This window comes from Seriola aureovittata, chromosome 14, assembly GCF_021018895.1.
Source record: "Seriola aureovittata isolate HTS-2021-v1 ecotype China chromosome 14, ASM2101889v1, whole genome shotgun sequence".
NCBI classification, from domain to species: domain Eukaryota; kingdom Metazoa; phylum Chordata; class Actinopteri; order Carangiformes; family Carangidae; genus Seriola; species Seriola aureovittata.
This window is the reverse complement of record NC_079377.1, coordinates 16,109,175-16,127,176: the sequence shown is the minus strand read 5'-3', so window position 1 is coordinate 16,127,176 and position 18,002 is coordinate 16,109,175. Positions and strand designations below refer to the sequence as shown.

General features: G+C 43.5%; 1 protein-coding gene across 6 annotated transcripts in view; it reads right to left on the bottom strand.

The window, feature by feature from the left end:
- Nucleotides 1–18,002, bottom strand: part of ebf3b (EBF transcription factor 3b) — a 69,200-nt gene that overhangs the window by 21,590 nt on the left and 29,608 nt on the right. For 4 of the 6 annotated variants that reach the window (XM_056394622.1, XM_056394625.1, XM_056394623.1 and 1 more), the window contains exons 7-8: nt 6,978–7,059; nt 4,697–4,814 (exon numbers count right to left, since the gene is read on the bottom strand). In XM_056394622.1, coding sequence (XP_056250597.1) covers nt 4,697–4,814; nt 6,978–7,059 — 200 coding nt within the window. Of the gene's footprint in view, nt 1–4,672; nt 4,815–6,977; nt 7,060–18,002 lie in introns of all 6 variants that reach the window. The other 2 variants (XM_056394620.1, XM_056394624.1) reach the window with 1 other exon arrangement.

The following is an 18,002-nucleotide window of genomic DNA, read 5'->3' as shown; positions in this document are numbered from 1 at the left end:
ATTGCCCCTGGTAAAAAAAAAAAAAAAAAATGATGGATTTGTCCTTTAAGGCATGAGAATCAAAATCATTTATCAGCGCGCTGGAGTGGTGTAGTTAAGCAGACCCTTCAAATGGTCCACTTCACAAAGGCTAAACGCCGGGCTCGCCAGGAAAATGATTTGATGGAGCAAATTATGTGTCAGGGCAAATGTAGCTATCAGAATTGATTAAGCATGCACTCGCATGTACAGTAAAATTTCAAAGTTGAACACATCTCAAATGAGTCAAGAATACAGGCTGTTAAAGTGGAAATGACAAGCTAAAGCTTTGCTGGTTCATGTTATTTCATTACCTTTGTTCTGCATATGCAGTACAGTGCAGACACATGGAGTGTAGTTTCAGGTTTCATAACGTGAAATGCACTCATGAATTATTCAGATTGAGTTTTTTTTTCTTTCTTTTTGTGATCGATTCAATCCATTTCATATTGTTTATTACAATGCTTTTCATCTGGCATGACTTCTGCTACGTAGCTCTGCCATTCATCAACAGTCTGGGTTGTTATTATAATCTAATTTGAGTGATCTGGTGCCTCACATTCACTGTCATTTGATGCATTACCTTAATATGGTGTTCAGCACAACACCGTGTTTACAACAGGAATAGCATGACAGCTAGCCATAAAATAGCAATATCAAATTTAATCTATTTCCATCAATATCTTTTAATACACTATGAATTGTGCATGTTTTTCCTACTCCTCAAAATGTGAGAAACTATTTCAGCAAGTTCCTTCTTACTTTACAAGCTCAGCTCTAAACCTCTATTATCCTTTCCATCCAGTAAGTAAATCACAGTCGGCCATTGTTGTATGAATCACCTCAGACAAGACATCTCCCTTTGTTTGCCTTGCTGTTGGGTCTGTTCAGGTCATGTTTGCTCTCTCTCCCTGCCCATAAAGTGCACACACACACATTGGTACTACAGGGAATCTGACTTTAACAGGCGCTGTTGACTTCATGCTAATCACCTCGTACAGATTTTCATTTGTGAGGGCTGGAGGAGTGACATTTGCTTTCCTTAATTGCGAAGCGGAGCGTCTGAAAGAGGACCAACCCTCTATGGGCATGCTGGGCCCCCTCTAAGGGCCTGACCTTCATCAGTGCGGACGATTACAGCAAATAATTCACCCTTCAAAATTACTGTAAACAAATTGACTTTGGGGATGAGAGGGGGGGGAGGGAAGGAGGAGGAGGCAAGAAGAGGGCCTGATGGTGACGGTGACTGTTGGGGGGCAGCTGCAGCCTCAAAAACCTACGACAGGCATCCACAGTCGTGCGCGTATGCACACACACACACACACACACACACACACACACACACACACACACACACACACACACACACACACACACGCACGCACACACAAACACAGGCGCACCACCTCGGAAATCCCAGTGCCCCCTCCCACACACAGTAGGACCCATGGAGAGGCAGCGACTGAGGCCCTAAGCCGTCCACCCTTCTGCCTAAAAATTTGCATATGTCTCAATGCACAGACAGAGAGGGGAGCATGTGCTGAATGGGGACCGTGGCGAAGTGGATTACACAGTCAGCGCAGGCGATCTGATGACAGACACGCACAATGCCCCCTCAGCAGATGATAGGCATCATGAGGAGTGGACGGATGAGGATGCAAAGAGCCGGCCTGCCGGTGTGAGTGTTGCATCACTAAGTCTTTGCAAACTTTGGGCTACAGTAGAGGAAATTCATGTGATTTGAATTCATATGTCATCACTTGTTTTGGGGTTTGTTTGTTTTGTTTTTTTTGTGCTGAATTGTTACTTGAATTTATTTCAAGATCCAGTATACCGTGAAATGACCGCAGGCAGCCGATCTATGATCTATCCTAATCTTTTTCCTCGCTGGTTAGGGTTTGGCTGTAGAGGACGTCAAAACTGATCCGAGATCTGAGCGGAGGAGGTCCCTGCTCTAGTATTGTGACACTCAAACAGGTCTAATGTGGCCCCGCGAAGCCGTCCTTTGTTCTGCCTGCTGAAATGTGTTGTAATTGTGCTGTGGGATGTCCAGATGGTCGGTTGATAGTGCAGCTGATGGGATTATACCTTTTACCTCTCCCTGGGCCATCTGTTCCCTTTGACTCTCTCTCCCTCTCTCTCCCTCTCTCTCCCTCTGCCTCTCTCTCACTCTGAACCTCTCTCTCTCATACTCTCTCCTTCTCTTTCTCCTTTCCTCCTCTCCTTTTTCCCCCCTTCTTTTCTCCCTCTCTTTCTTCCTCTTAGGCCCAGCAGTCTGGATTCACTTGTCTTTATTGCATAAACCCTAACAGCATTACAGCCACTTGGCATGCAAATGAGGCAGGCGCTGCAGGCTCTATGCTGAGTCTCCTATATTGTCTGGGGCTCTATAATGGTGGAACTGAGCTAAGGAACGTGTGTGTGTGTGCGCGCGCGTGTGTGTGTGTGAGTGAGAAAAAGAGACAGATATTCGTGTCAGTGCTGTGCTGTTTGTGTATGTGTGTGTGTGTGTGTGTGTGTGTGAGCGGGGGGGGGGGGGTGATGCTGTGTGTGAAAGACTCAGCTATTTGTGAGCATGTTTATGCACCTTTGAGCCTGAATCTATACATGTTTGAGTGACAGGCAGCCACAAAGCACATTCGTGTCTGAATGCATAATATGCTTGTTGTGTGACAGTCCACACAAGTGAACAAAAATGTCACATGGTGAGATTCAGTCTGTCATCTGCGGGCTATCCCATCTCTGTGCCAATAGGGGGCAGCACGTCTTGATCAATGCGAGGCGGTGGGTTTGCAAAGTGCAATGTGAGCTGAGAGGAAGGATGCCTCTCTGTTTCAGCCACACAGTCAGTCAGTCAGTCAGTCAGACAGGCAGCCAGCCGGCCACATATCTGAGGCTTCTCGCCCAGTGAACTCCAGAGGAAGAATGTGTTGCTAATTTAAAGCACGCTCTCTGTCTGCCTGCTAGTTGTCAGAGCACTATGGAGGGTAAGGCTGGAATTACATTTTATGACCGGGTCTCCTTTCCTCATGTGTCACATCTCTGTTTGTTAAAGGTGACTTAAACAAAGCAAGCGAGCGTTGTTGATGCATGTTAAATTAGTTTGTTTTGGAGCTGAGTCTGGGAGCGAGAGAAGAGGGAAAAAAAAAAAAAAAAAAAAAATCTTAACTTGTGGGAGCACACACGGTTAAGCAAGGTGTATTAAAGTTATTAGACAAAGACATGTTCAACTGGGCGGTTGACAATAGCTTCTTTTCTTGCTTTACGGGGCGTCACTCTGCTGCTTTGAAGAGTGTGGAGAAGAGAGGAAGAAAAGGATGGGTTGGGGTAACCTGTAAAGAACACAAGCACACACACACACGCACACACACACACACACACACACAAAACACAGAGGGTCCCGTGGGAGTGGGGGAACATGGAGGCGAGGGCTCAACCTCTTTAATTGCTCTCCTCATTAAGAAACTGGTTGCTAGGCGATCCACACCTATCGTGTCATAAACGTGAAACACACAAACAGAACGTCAGCGAACATAATGACTTTGGTGCTCCGGGCAGGACTTTAATTATTTGATTTTGTTCTCCAGTAGAGGAGTCATTAATAAAGACAAAAACAAATAGATTAGCTTTTCCCCCACTAGGACTGGAGAGCACTGAGATATATTAATTGTCTAGTCTTTTTTTTTTTTTTTTTTTTTTAATTTTTTTATTAGTCGTTGTTGTATTAAACATTACATTTGCTTTTGGTGATAGAACCATTAATGCCCATTAATGTGTAGAGAAGCTTGTTTTAGTCAGTGGTGTATATAAACTGTTTGCCCAGCCATAATTGGCTCTTGAAATCTGAAGATAAGCAATTTGCACAATTGGCCCAAGTCAGTTTTTTTTTTTTTTTTCTTACAATCTTTCAGCTGCGTGTGCTCCCATCTGCGAGTGGAGGCCATGAGGGTCACAAGGTTATGTTTAGTGCGTTTTACTTTTTGGATTTCCCATGGTTTGGTGGTCCTTCTTTTCTCTCTTTTTGGCTGAGCAGGCAATCAGTCTATCATATGGAATCAGTTGGAGGAAAAACAGTAAGTTCTGTTTTTCTCATAGGCCACCCCCCACCCCACCTCCTCCCCACACACACACACACACACACACACCATCAGCCCACCCTTCCAACCCCCCCCTTCCTCTCTCTCTTTCTCCTTCCTCCCCCTGTTTCAGCTCTCTCTCTCTCTCTCTTTCACACACACACAGCTAAATCTGCAGAGCCCAATGACAGGAAATTGACCTCACAGCCAAATTCTTAAGCAATTTGATCATGTTTCACATACGCTTTTAGGACAAATGTAGGTGCATTAGGAGACTGGAAGTAGTGTAACATTTTTAAATCTTGAATTTGTCTGAGTATTATCATCATCATTAGTGATATTAAAATGATGAATACACTTAGTAATGCATGCTATTTCCAGTGAAGAAATAACAGTAGGTATGAGGGAGGCAAAAAAGCAACTTAAAAAAAAAATGAAAGTGATGGAGGAACAAAAGGTTCTAAGGAACTAGAAGCAGCTACAGTAGGTGTGTGGTTTGTAAAATGGGAGGATGTCTGAATAGAAACTAAAAGGAAAAAAGGAGCGTAGCAAATTATAAGATGTAAAAATGTGCCTACCATTCTCCAGATAAGGAGGCGTACCTTCTGAAGGGTCGAGTCTGCGAGCCCTTCGCCCATGCTTGGAATTGTTGTGTACGAACATGTTGTCAGAGACAGCCAAGACATGGCCGTCCACATTGACGGTCGTCGATACGACAACCTGCAACAGGAGTGAAGGTGAAACATGTAATATAGCATTATTGTGGAAAAGGAAAATACAAACAGAGAATTCTTCTGGAGTACAGAGGATACATGAATGCTTGAGAAATACTGTTGTGTCCACGTACATGCGTGTGTGGTATTGATTACTATTGTCAAACCTCTTGAAGCTGTCGTTCTCTTTGGACGTATCACGTTACAGTTTCCTTGGCTTCGCAGCCATTTTGTTTTTGGTTTTTAGAGTCTTGCATTTGTGTACGGCTAATTGACTTTTCAATCACTAAAATACCATTTCCGTTCACCCACTCTACCAACTGTCATCATAGGCGAAGCTCAGAATTATTGATCAGCTTGTCCATCTATTTGAGGACGGAAGGCCTCCCTTTTAAAATATTACTGGAGTCATTACCAGCTGAACCGTACTCCATCCCATCACTCAACAAACATTTTACCAGGATCAGATTCCAAGCCACACTCCATATTTCATAATGCTTATTTTTGTTGTTGTTTTTTGGCTACCACATCTCCAAACAGTGAGCCGCGTGTGAATGGCCAAAGTGTTCCTGAGCCGGAAACAGAGAGCCCCTCTCAGGTTTGCTTCGCCGGTAAGTGACCTCGGTGTAGCAGTGGAATTTAGGGGGGTAGCTTTTTCTTTTTTCTCTCTTTTTTTTTTTTTTTTTTTTGGGTTGGTTTGGGAAGGGTGGGGGGTGTAGGGGGAGAGATGGGGAAGTGAAAGAGCTCCATTCTTGTGAGCAGGTTCAGAGCTGGGCCAAGCTGAGAATGATGGATTGGGCCCTCTCTGGCCTCCAGCTGGTTTTTGGGGGTAATAAGTGGAGTGGAAGGCATGCAGCATACACAACTTTGGCCAGAGAAACACCTATGCTGGAGCATCTGGGAAATATATTTGGGGGGAAAAATGACACTCTAACTCTTGGAGTGAAGACAAGGGATGAACATCAGCAAATTGAAAAAAAAAAAAAAAAAAAAAATCCAAACTCTTGTTGTTTTAGACTTAACGTTAACATTTTAATTTCACAAAAAATGAGAGGCTGCAACTTAGTTCCTGCATTCCTTTTGACACATAGGAGTGAGAGGTGAAAGCCCCTGGTGGCTGTCATGCATCAGTCCACATTCACCCTGAGGGAAGATTTGAGGAGGCAGGGGAGGTCTGATGGTGGTGACATCAGGAGGGGACACCCTGTCTTGTCTGTTTCATGTCTGGGGCTTCCTCCTGGAGGATGCTGGCTTGTGTGTCTATCACAGAACAGTGCTGTCAGTGACGGACGCCCTCCTGTAGTTTGTCGTTATCCTGATAGGACAAATCACACTAAACTCTCACTCGCTCACCTTGACCTAGTGGGGCTGCTTGTGGTGAAAAAGTCTGAGTAGGATGGATGGATGGTTGGATAAATGGATCAGCTAGGAGGGGTGGGGGTGGGGGGTGGGGGGGTCAATAATTTCAAGGCTCAACTTCTTGACACATTAGAAGCGAGAGGGTTAAGGAAGCAATAAAAGTGCTCAACGGTCATGTCATTTTAATGTAAATCGCAGCATTTTGTCAGCCTGCAGTAATGATGGTTTTCAGATGGTTTTCACTGGCTACATAAAGAATCGCATATGTGTGACTTTAAGTGTATGCATATGCGGGTTAGAATGAGAGAGGGAAATAAAGAAAGCAAATATATGCGCTCCTAGCGTGTATGTGCATGCATCCATATGTGTGTGTGTGTGTGTGTGTGCTTGCGCCTATGTGTGTATAAGAAGGTATGCGTTTCCGCTGCCAGACAGATCCTGAGTTAACACTGTTGTTACATGTGGTCGGATCGTCCTCCCCTCTGCGCTGAGGCTCAGAAAGCTGTCAGGAACACAATTGATGGCACTCTTAAATCCTATATCCTTATTTGTGTCAGGTGGTACTCCCTAATAAATATTCTGTCCAGAGCGCACAGGACACAAAATCCCACCGCTCTCTCACTTTCCCCGGGTTTTGCCTCCTTCAGTGCCAATAATAGAATTGTATACATATGTGGACGTGTGTTGAGATGACTTAGTGTAGTGCAGTTGTGCATCTGAACACCTGTGTGCGTGTGTGTGTGCACAAAGGGAGATAGACAGCGAGAGACAGAAATAGACAGAGCATATGTGTGAAATGGATTTCAGTTACCTGGAATCTGCGCATGTCTCGTGGGTTCCCTGCATTCTTCAGACAGTTCTGATTGCACTTGAGAAAGAACTTAAGGAAGAATCTGAAAGAGAGCACACAAAAAAAAAGAGGCGAAAAACTATTAATAATAGATCGAATATTTGAATAAGATTTCTCAAACACTCCCACGTCTGATCCATTCATCCGGCGAGTCAGAAACAAACGTGACACTACACTGTTTCAGCATGGGAAGTCGCAGTGTTTAATATTCCCTCAAAATCAAGAGCATCAGTCTCTTTGTCATCGCATCCCCTCACCTGAGTTCATGGGTCTTTCCCAACACCCATCTGCCACTAACATACAGGAAGTCACTTGATATTCCACCCACCTCTTTAATCCCAGGACACCCCCTGTGCAATTAAAGTTCTCCTGTTCAATAGGGAAGCAAATGAGGCCCACCTGTGACCAGGTCTTGTTTGAAGAGCATCAGGGATAAAGGACCTAACAAGGTGAGAGCGCGCCACAAAACTTATAGTCCTGTCAGGCAATTAGGCGGACACTCCTGGGACCACCGTATGCCACACACACACACACACACACACACACACACACACACACGCATAACGCATACACACACCCATGCACTTGTGGGTGGGTGAGGCAATTATGCCACAAATTACAACCTGGCTAATCGTCTCTGAACAAATGTCACGTCTGAGTGAGATCTGGGCTTGGTTAGTTTGTAAGCTGCCTTCCTCTGCCGCTTTCTCTCAGGTCTCGCTGAATTTACAGATGCAACCTCATACTGAGAGCCATGTATAAGATGTGGCCTCACAGACGTAGAACAGTTAAATAGAGGAAGATGAACAACAAGGCCCAAAAAAAAAAGAAGACTGTCTCATATGTAGCCTATTGTGTAAAAATCTTACACAACCATGCAGAATAAACAATGAAATTGACTTGTTGTTTCTGCAAATTCTCCCCACAGAATCATGACTGATTGTGCCTTTGCTTTCTCCGATTCATTATAAATACCATGCCGTGATATTTATTTTTCATCACATTGCACTAGCATTACTATATGCAATACTGTGGTTTCCATTGTAATACTAACTTGGCTCGCTGAATCACAGCCGCTCATTGGATTACCATAGATTGCACCATAGATTGCATGGCCATTTCATTCAGCTAAATACAGTGGCTTGTGTGGCCTGTGAGGACGCTTTCACAACACTTAAGACTTCTCGTTCGCCCAGTGGGATCCCGGCCAGGCCATAAATCAGAGTCTGAAATGACCCCTCTAACCCTGGCCACATTAACACATGCACTGGTCATTTAGAAGCGTTCTTCGATAGACTCCTATACCTTGTGCTTCACTGAGGGCCCAGGAGGGAGAGGAGAGGTGAGAAAATATTTTCACTCCACATCCAAGTAGCTTTGGCTTGGACATCAATAAAAGGCGTTTTAACCCATGCCAGAATGCTGATTGCCTGTCGGTGTGTGGTGAGGCCATAAAAAACCTGACTTGTCATTAGTGCATTTCGCTTGATTGTGTTCACTGTGTTTTCGGGTTGCATCTGTTGGCTGATCATCAAAATGACCATTATGTACTCTAATTCCCTGACCCTGTTTTTATTTCCCCAAAGAGTCATAATGTAGAGCAGCAGACATCTGCGGAAAGCAGACCTGAAATACGACTTTTATTTGTCTGTCGCCTCTCATACAGATTGGGTAAGGCCAGTGTGTGTGTTTGTGCGTGTGCGAGCGTGCACGCGCGCGCATGTGTGTGTGGACACGCACGTCCACACACGCGTATGTGTGCGTGAACCTGTGCGTGTACATGCATCACCCGTTGGTAGACAATTTATGTCAGAGAAAGAGATAGAATACATTTCCCAGGCAATACATTGACTTCATAAAAGAAACACATTACTTTCAGCGTTAGTCTCGTCTCTTCTCTTGGATACTCTGAAGCTTTTACATACTGTTTCTACTAGAGTGAAAGCAAAAGTTAAGAAACAATAAACACAAGAAACTGAGTGCCCACGCTATCATAAAGTGGCTCCTTTATGTTTACTGTTATGAAGGCAATTAAGCACAATTTCTCTGCTAAAAAGATAAGCTTAATTTTCATAGTCCACAGCAGTGGCAGCGCTATAGCATCCATTACATTTGAGTTGGTTAAGATTCTCCATGAGCACAGTGCAAATTGGTCCTTGGTGAAAAGGAGAGCAATTAAGACAAGGCCCCTCTCTCTCTGTTTTACTTCTTAAATATCTACAGAAGTTTGTGCTGGTGTTTTGGCACGCACAGAGACAAAAGGAGGTTGTTTAATTGTTTTTTAATGGGATATCAAGTCGTCGCTGCCATTAGATGTTGGCAATGGAGGGCAAAGGGGGATAGAGAGAAAGAATGAACTGCAATTAGGTTTGATTAAAGCTATCCTTCTCAATAATCAGCTGTTCTGACAGGACAGGGGGACCCTGGTGGCCGCTGAGATGGAGGAAGGTGTTGAGTGATATTAAGGCCAATGAAGGGGATATTAACATGGCTAATTAAAGCTCTTCCAAAGCCGGGAGAGGAGGCTCTCAGCGGACCGCACTGGATGAAATAATCGGCCAAGGCAGCTATCAGTTGGAGGAGAGAGAGAAAGGGAGTGCGGGAAGGGGTGGGGTGTAGTCCATCTGAGGGAAGGGGGGGGAGTAGAGGGAGGGATAGTGGGAGGCGTAAAGGAAAACTATGAAGTGTGAAGAAAGACAAAGAGGAAGACATCGACAGGCATATAGAGAAAGACTTCCAGGGCAGCCAAGGAAGCTCATTTTCACATCAACTCTTTCTGTCTGCATGCCTGAAGTCTGCCAGTATAACTAAGACCTGACATCAGCTTTTATCCTCGACAGCTAGTCATACAGGTCCACAAATCAACGTTAAAACAATCCTGCTCATGCCTTGGTCTAAGGCAATTAATACGATTCTCCTGTAGTACCTCCATGCTCGCCCACTGCCGAAGCTACTAATCATGCCATAATGATTTCTCTCCCTCTGGTCAAAGGGGAAATAGATTGTCTCTTTAGTAATGCAGCAGGCTCTGCGCCTTCCACTCCCTGGCTTCACAGACCCGGTAATTGAGGAGAAAAAGGCCGACTTTGGCACTTTGACTGATTTGAGGGCTGCTAGACCCTCTTATCTTTACTCTGATCATTTTAGGCTGACACTCAAAGGAAGACCCATCGCCCTAATTCTAGCTCACCCTCTCCCATCATCAAACAGAGGGGGAATAGAAAAAAAGGAAGAGAGAGAGGGAAAAAAACAAACAGGCGAGGTGAGGAAGGCCTTCTCTCATTTAAATGGCCAACTTAATTGCCGGGTTGATGTCACTCATGCATAAATGTCCATCCCTTTGATTTGAGTGAAGAGGGCAAATAAGGATAATGTTGTATTATTAAGAAGGCTCCACCGACAGTGGAGGCAAGCTATCCTGTCAATTTCATTCATTTTTTTTTATCCATCCATTTTCAGATTTTTATTATTTTTAATGACTTGTAAAAAATTAAAAGTTAAGTCTGAGCTATTTGAAATTACTTTCACGTGCTGGTTTCTTAAATTACGTCCACGAGACTGATTTTTTTCCCCCCCTTAATAGTACACCTTGTTCTTATTGTACCAAAGAGCTTCCCTACATTTGTTTAGGCCGTTACACAATACACTGACAGATGGCCACAGTATCTGTAAGAGTCAGGTATTGACAACTCTAAGCTCCTGATTGGTGCCCCGGCACTAATGACTAGCATGCAGTGTCCACAGCCGGCAGCCATGACAGTGAGGTCATCCGTTGCAGGGCGGTGAGTATCGATCACCACCCAGCTCCAGCCCATCAGGCCCCAGCTGCCTCCCAGACTCAATGGGCCCCTGTTACAGGAGCCCTGTAAGAAACGGCTCCCAACACCAGACTACAATCTGCTGACACCAGATCTCTACGCTGAGATAGTAGTACACGGGTCAATAGCGTATCGGATTTCCAAAACGCCAGGGTCTTAATGTCAAGCCTCCTGCCTTCCCTACCTACTGCTCCAGTTATTAGGCACTCCACTGAACTGCATTCAGATCCCTGTTGTGACAAGGCGGAGCAGGTAAAACGAGAAATAGAGACACTTATAGATCTTAATCTTCCCGAACACTTATTTATGCAACTGAGTGGGCTTGGATATATATGCCAGTTAAGTCCCTGGGAGGCCGTGCAGAGCTGCGTGGCCATTTCTGTCGTATTCTGGTTCGCCGCTGTCTTCTCTCGTCAAGCAGAGCTGTTTTTCTCGCCTTAGCTGAAGTAAACCACAGCACATTAACAATATTTGCTCTACCCCTGTACAAGCGCCAAGGGACCAGACCCACAGATCCTATCACTTCTTTATCAGGGAACAAGTGCCTCACTATCCAACCTTATTGGGTTTGGGAGATTAACCCCTTCCACTCACAGACTTCTGCCTATTTCCTCCGAGAGCAGCAAGGCAGATGTCACTGTGATTATTATTGTTCGACATCAAATATCCCAACTACATGTCTCTGAGAATTTATTGAGTATTTCCAAGGCCTATATTCTGTTTTTATTTTTATTTTTTTTATATATTTTTTCAGCTGCTATTGTCAGTTCATTTCGTTGTTTCATATTTCATATTTTTGTTAGTGGTGTGTGTGTTGCACGGGTGTCACAAATAATTTATGTGCTTCCTCTGCACCCTAAGATGTAGCTGTGTCCCTCCATTCATCCCTCTTTACCCTCTCCTCCACCATCCCCCTTTCTCTCTAATGGGCAGAGTGGCATTGACATTATTTCACTTGAGGATCCCTCACTCTGTCAATCCCTCTTCATTTACTCCATGGCTACAGGACTCATTATGGTATCTCTTCCTCCTTCTCTCTCTCTCTCGTGCTCTCACTCATTCCCCTCACCTCCTGTCTCGCTTGCTCCACGGCTCTCTCTCTCCCTACCTCCTTCTCTCTCTCTCTCTCTCTCCGGACACTGTTAGTTTCTTACTTAAGAGAATCGCTCGTCTTCACAAATGGTTTCACGTCAAACCCACTCCTAGCTAGCCCCCACTGATTCCCTTCAGGCTTTGGCACAGGTTTACTGTAACAGATTAGACGAAGACTCCAAGCTCCTGCTAACTATCCATCACTTGCTAACAGTGGACTAAGGCTGTGTGCTTTATGCAGCTTTTAGCTCCAGCCCGCCACATACTGCATGTTTAGCCCCGAGCTTTCTCTCTGCCTCTCCCATCCCCTCGCATCCAGATACTGCTGAGGCTGTGTACTGTTGCACGCTGTTCTTTGTTTTACTCTGAATACGGCTTTTCTCTACCAGGACTTTGAACACAATATAATAAGACACAAAACATAAATAATTCTGCGTTGTTTTGTCTTGCGCAGCCCTGTTGTAAAAAACACAAAAAACGAATCAAACACGGGTTGCTGCTGTAGAGCCAACATCATCTACATCCAAACTGGAGTTCATAAATATTATCGAATCATCACCTGCAAACCATAAAACTCACATGATGATGATTGCTGATAATGACTATGACAGTCTCAGCAATGTCAGTCATGAGGTTGCTGACATTACAAAAATAATCACGTACATCAACAATACAGTTCTCAGGGATATTTACTCTGCTCACCAGCTGGACGGCAGAGAGGTATCTCCAGGTTATTTTTGCGCAGGGGGAGAAATATGGTGCTTTGATTACTGGTCAGCAATGGAGCTCGGGGCCTTGAGGAAATACCAGTCAGCACCTCCCTGCACTAGTGAGATGGAAGATAAGCACATGTTGGAGTAGCTGGCCTGGGTGAATAGTAGTATTTAGGGTGTTGGACGTGGGGTTCTGGAAGGCCCCAGAGCCAGTCTACAATGAGAGCCATACAGCGCCGTCTCACTCCTGTGGCACCTTGGAGTGATCAGACCCAGGCAAGACGCAAAGGAACGCAGCTGTACAGGGAAGGCCAGCAGGGGGGCTTTGACCGTTTACAGACAGCCATGCTGGATCCAGCAGGCCAGTGGAGGCTTATTTGCATGTGTGTGTGTGTGTGTGTGTGTGTGTGTGTGTTACATGTAGGTCGGTGGTTTAGCTGTCTGTCCATGCATGCTCAAACGTATACGAGTGTATTTCTACATCATATTATTACTAATGTATAATACATACATCTAAAGTGGCTGTCAGGACTGGTCAGTCATCATAAAACATGAGGCAGCCACTCTGACATGGCCGCCACATTAACGTGTTCTCAGAAGAGGGGGAAAAAAAACAAAAAAAAAAACACCCACTGTGGACTGTCATGTAGGCAGGAGGGATAGAGACAGAAAGACAGAGAGCGGGTCGGTGCTTAAAGCTAACAGGTAACCTTTCTGTGCACCTAGGACAAAGGCAGGGGGAAAAAGAAAATGTCAAATTAAGAGAGGCCAGGCAGAGAGACGTGGCTGCCATATTTGTGTGAAAGCCCAGTGCTGTTGGCAGCAGAGATGGCTGCTTTCTGATTCATCTGGGGCCGTATGGCAAAGCTTTGTCAGTCTGTGCGAGGTATAAATAATTCAGGGTGAGAGATGGCAATTACAGGGCCCTGCACAACCAAAATGAATATTTTATAAGGACTAAAACTGCCCTGGAATGAATCACACACATGGAGTCACACACACATACACACTCACACGCACACGCACGTGCACACACAAGCATAAGTGAATGTGTGCACACATGCACCCAAACACACACAAAGGTAGCACATATGAACCCTTAGCATTGCTGTTGTATTGTTGACAATATAACTATTATATTATATAAACCCCTGCATGTGGGTTAATAATTTTTAATATGCTTGCATGTGTGATTTCTCCCAATATTTGGTCAAGGCTGAGGGAGTGTGGTAGATGTCTTGTTCAGCTTTGTTATTCTGTTGTGAAAAAAAACAAAAAAAAAACAATATTTGGAACAACGAACAAATACACCTGCATAGCTCCTGATAAACTATTGAGTAGACCATAGGAAACACATCAGCAGAAAATAGAAATAAGTGTTGTCAATATATAGTAAAGATCTACACAAAAAGCAGTCTCCAGAGACTCAGAGCCTTTACTTTTGACCCTGTAAATATGGTCTTTGTGTGTGAGCAAGGGGGGGGGGGGGAGCAAAATGCTAATGGGAAAAGATTAAACCCAAAAGCCGCCTGGAGCATTTACCTCTAAAGGGTTTTGTCTGTCAGGTTTCCTGCAAAACTCTGTCTTTATAATTCTGAGACAAAAAATAACATTGTTCCCAAGTCCTGAGGAGCGCTGTGGCTTGGTTGAATGGCCATTGTGTGGGCCTAGCTAATGATACCTTAGCTTTTGTGAGAGGGAGGCCAGGTAGGTCTGTGACATCAGCGCCACACAAGTGCTTCTCTGTCCGGATGTTTAGGGAAGGATTTCGTCCATGGTGGGAAACGGGTATAGAGAATAAACAGGTCCTGTTTTTTTTGTACCAGCTTATCGAACCCCTCTACCTAAGACAGGGGTATCCTGAGAAAAAAAAATGCTTTTAAAATTGCTGTTTTATTTGAAATCATCACCATTACTTTTATCTTAATATTTGAATACAACATATATATATCAGTTTCTGGAAGAATTGCTTCAGCAGAGACTGATGTAATTCCAGGAGAATCTTTTTTTTTTTCTCCTTTTTTTTTTTTTTTATTTCAGCGGGAGTGTAGGCGTTTTATTTGTCAGTCCAAAGGGAAGATGGCAACCCTCTGAGGGAGGAGAAGACCCCAAGCATGAAGACACAGATCGCATGTGTTGGAAAAAGTGACAGCAAGGCAAATGCTAAGAGAAAGCTGCTTCCTTACCGAAGTGCACACTGTTAGCGATGTAGCTAGCTGTTGTGAAGGCAGCTGACAAACCCATAGCGTGGCATGTCTCGCCCCGTTTGTGAGTTTTCAAAGAGTGTGATTTGCAAATAACATGAGTCTCTGGGCATAGACTGGGCATGTAAGTACGGTGAATAAAGCCCCCCTGCTCTGCTGAGGGAAACCCTTACTTGTCAGCTCAGTTCTTTGTCAGGAACCTGACAGATAAATAGACAGTGTTTTGCCGCTCACTCCTCCTGCCTTATGTACACAGAGGCGTGTGTCTGCTTCCACATACAGGTTGACTTGCTTTAGGGGAGGAATTTGTTGAAAGACACCCCACCGCTTCTCAGGGCAATGACTGAAAATATTGTGGGCCACTTCAGACAGCCTCAAACAACAAACAATGGGGGTTGATGTGTAACCAGATAAAACACAGATCGAATAGCTGGGTCTAAGCACCACTACAGGGCTTATTTTTCATGCAAATTACTACTAATGAGCTTCCTGAAATCTGACTAATTATATCAAAGTGATTTCTTTAATTAGTTTGTAATAATTCCTCGCATAAACATCATAGTAAACAGATTAAGCTATATAAAAATATCAATTTGTCACACTTTATATGAGATGCTGTGCAGTTGACGCTAATCTTGCTTCTCCAAAATGCCACAGCAAACATTTATTAAAGAATTAAATATGTACTTAGAGAATGTTTGGTAACAGTAAGGATGCATACAGTGTCTTTTGCATATTTGTCATGGTTTCTCCACAATGATAGCTCTAACATATAAGGTAGAAACCTGAGAAAACATAATGAAGTGAGCGTAATGACTTACACGTGTGTAATTGGTGAGAGAGAGAGTCGAGTTAATAATTCAATATTATAATATAAAATACAATAAAAAATTCTATAATTAAAAGTCATAAATTAGTGTATGACTAGCTAACTTAGAGAGAGCTTATGTTATTGTAATCCAACATCAGAGATAACACCACTGAGTGACTGGAAATGCTGCACGTCAAAGCCAAATACCTATTTGAAAAATAACAGACAACTTCAGAAAAGATAAGACATTGCATTTATCTACCACTTTGCACCTCCTGTTAATCCAACAACATTCCTTAAACCCCTAAAGAGTAAAAATATCTAATATACTACCAGTCACAAGAGAACTCATACGACTACCGATCTTTCTGATACCCTCAATCTGCACTGAGATGGATTAAACATTCAATTTGTTACTCGCCAGACTACCACCTAGGTTCACCACTTACCATACAAATGGAAAACACGCTAGTAATCTATTAGCCTGCCTGGCCTGACACTGTATTATGTTGTATTTGTATTATATTTACTTCAGGGAAATTACGATTCAAGTCATATTTATCTTCATGTGGAAATGTGTGTCTAAATGGAAATCACCTATAGTGTGAGGGTGGATGCAGAGCAATACTAATGTGATCCATGAACCGTGCGATTTAGTCACCCTCTGTGGATGCACTATGGGCTGATTCTACATATCAAACATGCTCTCCCCCTGTTAAAGCCCATACCCAGAGCCCCCGATGCTGTTTGATAATTATTACGCTTACATTACAACACAAGACCTTGCCTGTGGAGCTGGAAGAGCCGCCCCCTTCCCCATAAACACACACATACACTCGCGCACCCGCACGCACGCATGCCCGCCCTTTGTCGTATACAGTAGTAAACAGCTTCCCAGTAAGCTGTTTGCACTTCACTGCCCGCTCTAGGAAATAAAAACAAAGAGCAAATTGGGGGTTTTGCGTCTGAGTGAATAAATAAGGTTGTTTTACTCACAGAATCCATTACCTTTTAAAACATGTGCCTAATGCGTTGAGCCTTTTCATTTTACAAACAAAGCCTAAATTAGGAATTAAATACATTCGTATTTAGATAACGGCATTAGCTTTATGACATCAATGTGAAAAAGTTGGACGCCATCCATATCATTCCCATGCTTCCATTGTTACGTTAAATTGCAATATTAATCCTGGCTCAAACCAAGGTACTGTAGCTTTTATGCAGTACACTTGAATTATGCTATTGAAGTAATTGATAGTGATTCAGTCATTGAAGGTACTAATCCCATGATTCAGTTCATCTCTCTCAGTGCCATTTACCTCCAGATGTTTAGAGTTTGGGGTAATCAATAAAGAGGGAATAAAGATTGGCATTCACAATACTCCCCTTGACAAGCTCCAGCCGAATGTTTGTCAAGCAAATTAAACACACTTAGACTTTTCACCTGCTCCTACAACGACACCACATATGGCCGTGAAGTTAAAAATAAGAAACTGTGCATACATTACCATGCATAATGCACAACTCCCTCCATTTAATATGCAAATTTTGTAAAATATTACTGAATACCTTCTGTTCGGAATGAATAAATTTGAATTGCAATTAGAATAATCTTGTATAATTAATGAAAACTGTCAATTTTGGTTCCGAAGTAATTTGATTAGCATGTTGATAGGACACTTATCAAGTTCAGTAAACTGTTAGATTAAGAAGATGAAAAAAATGATTCTAAGGATATTTTTCTCAACGGCTCTGACATTTTCCCTTGGCATTGTAAACAAAGACAGTAGCTGGCAAACTTCCTGAATCGAGGGGCGAGAAAGGGAGGGTGGAGAAACAGAAAAAGAGAAATGGAGACGAGGACAGAGATAGAGAGCCTCTTGAGATAATCTGTGAATCTCAGTCCGCAGATGAAAAGGAGTCTATCGTCAAGGCTCCTGAGTGAGCTACTCATCTCTGCCCTCTGCTCTCCAGCTAAGCCCAAGTTTATGGGATTTATCTTGTGAACCATTTGTAGTTTTCACATCACATGATGAGTTAAAAACAGCACACAGCTTTTCTAAATGTTTCGAGGCTATAAATGTAGAGTTCTCAGCTAAAATCCACAGACAACTGATCCCAGTCTGCAATTCATCTGAGAATAGCTATCTATTAGCGATCAACAAATTGATGTACGCCATTGTTGTACTGTATAAAACAGAACCATCTGTACTGTCTACAGATGAACAGAGCTAGTGACCTCCTTTTCCCCTCTCTTTCTCTGCTCATTAGCTATCCTGAACCTCTTTCTCTCCTGCTTTCAGTTTTCAAACCCCCAAATGAGACCTAAATCGCTTGCAATACAGGTT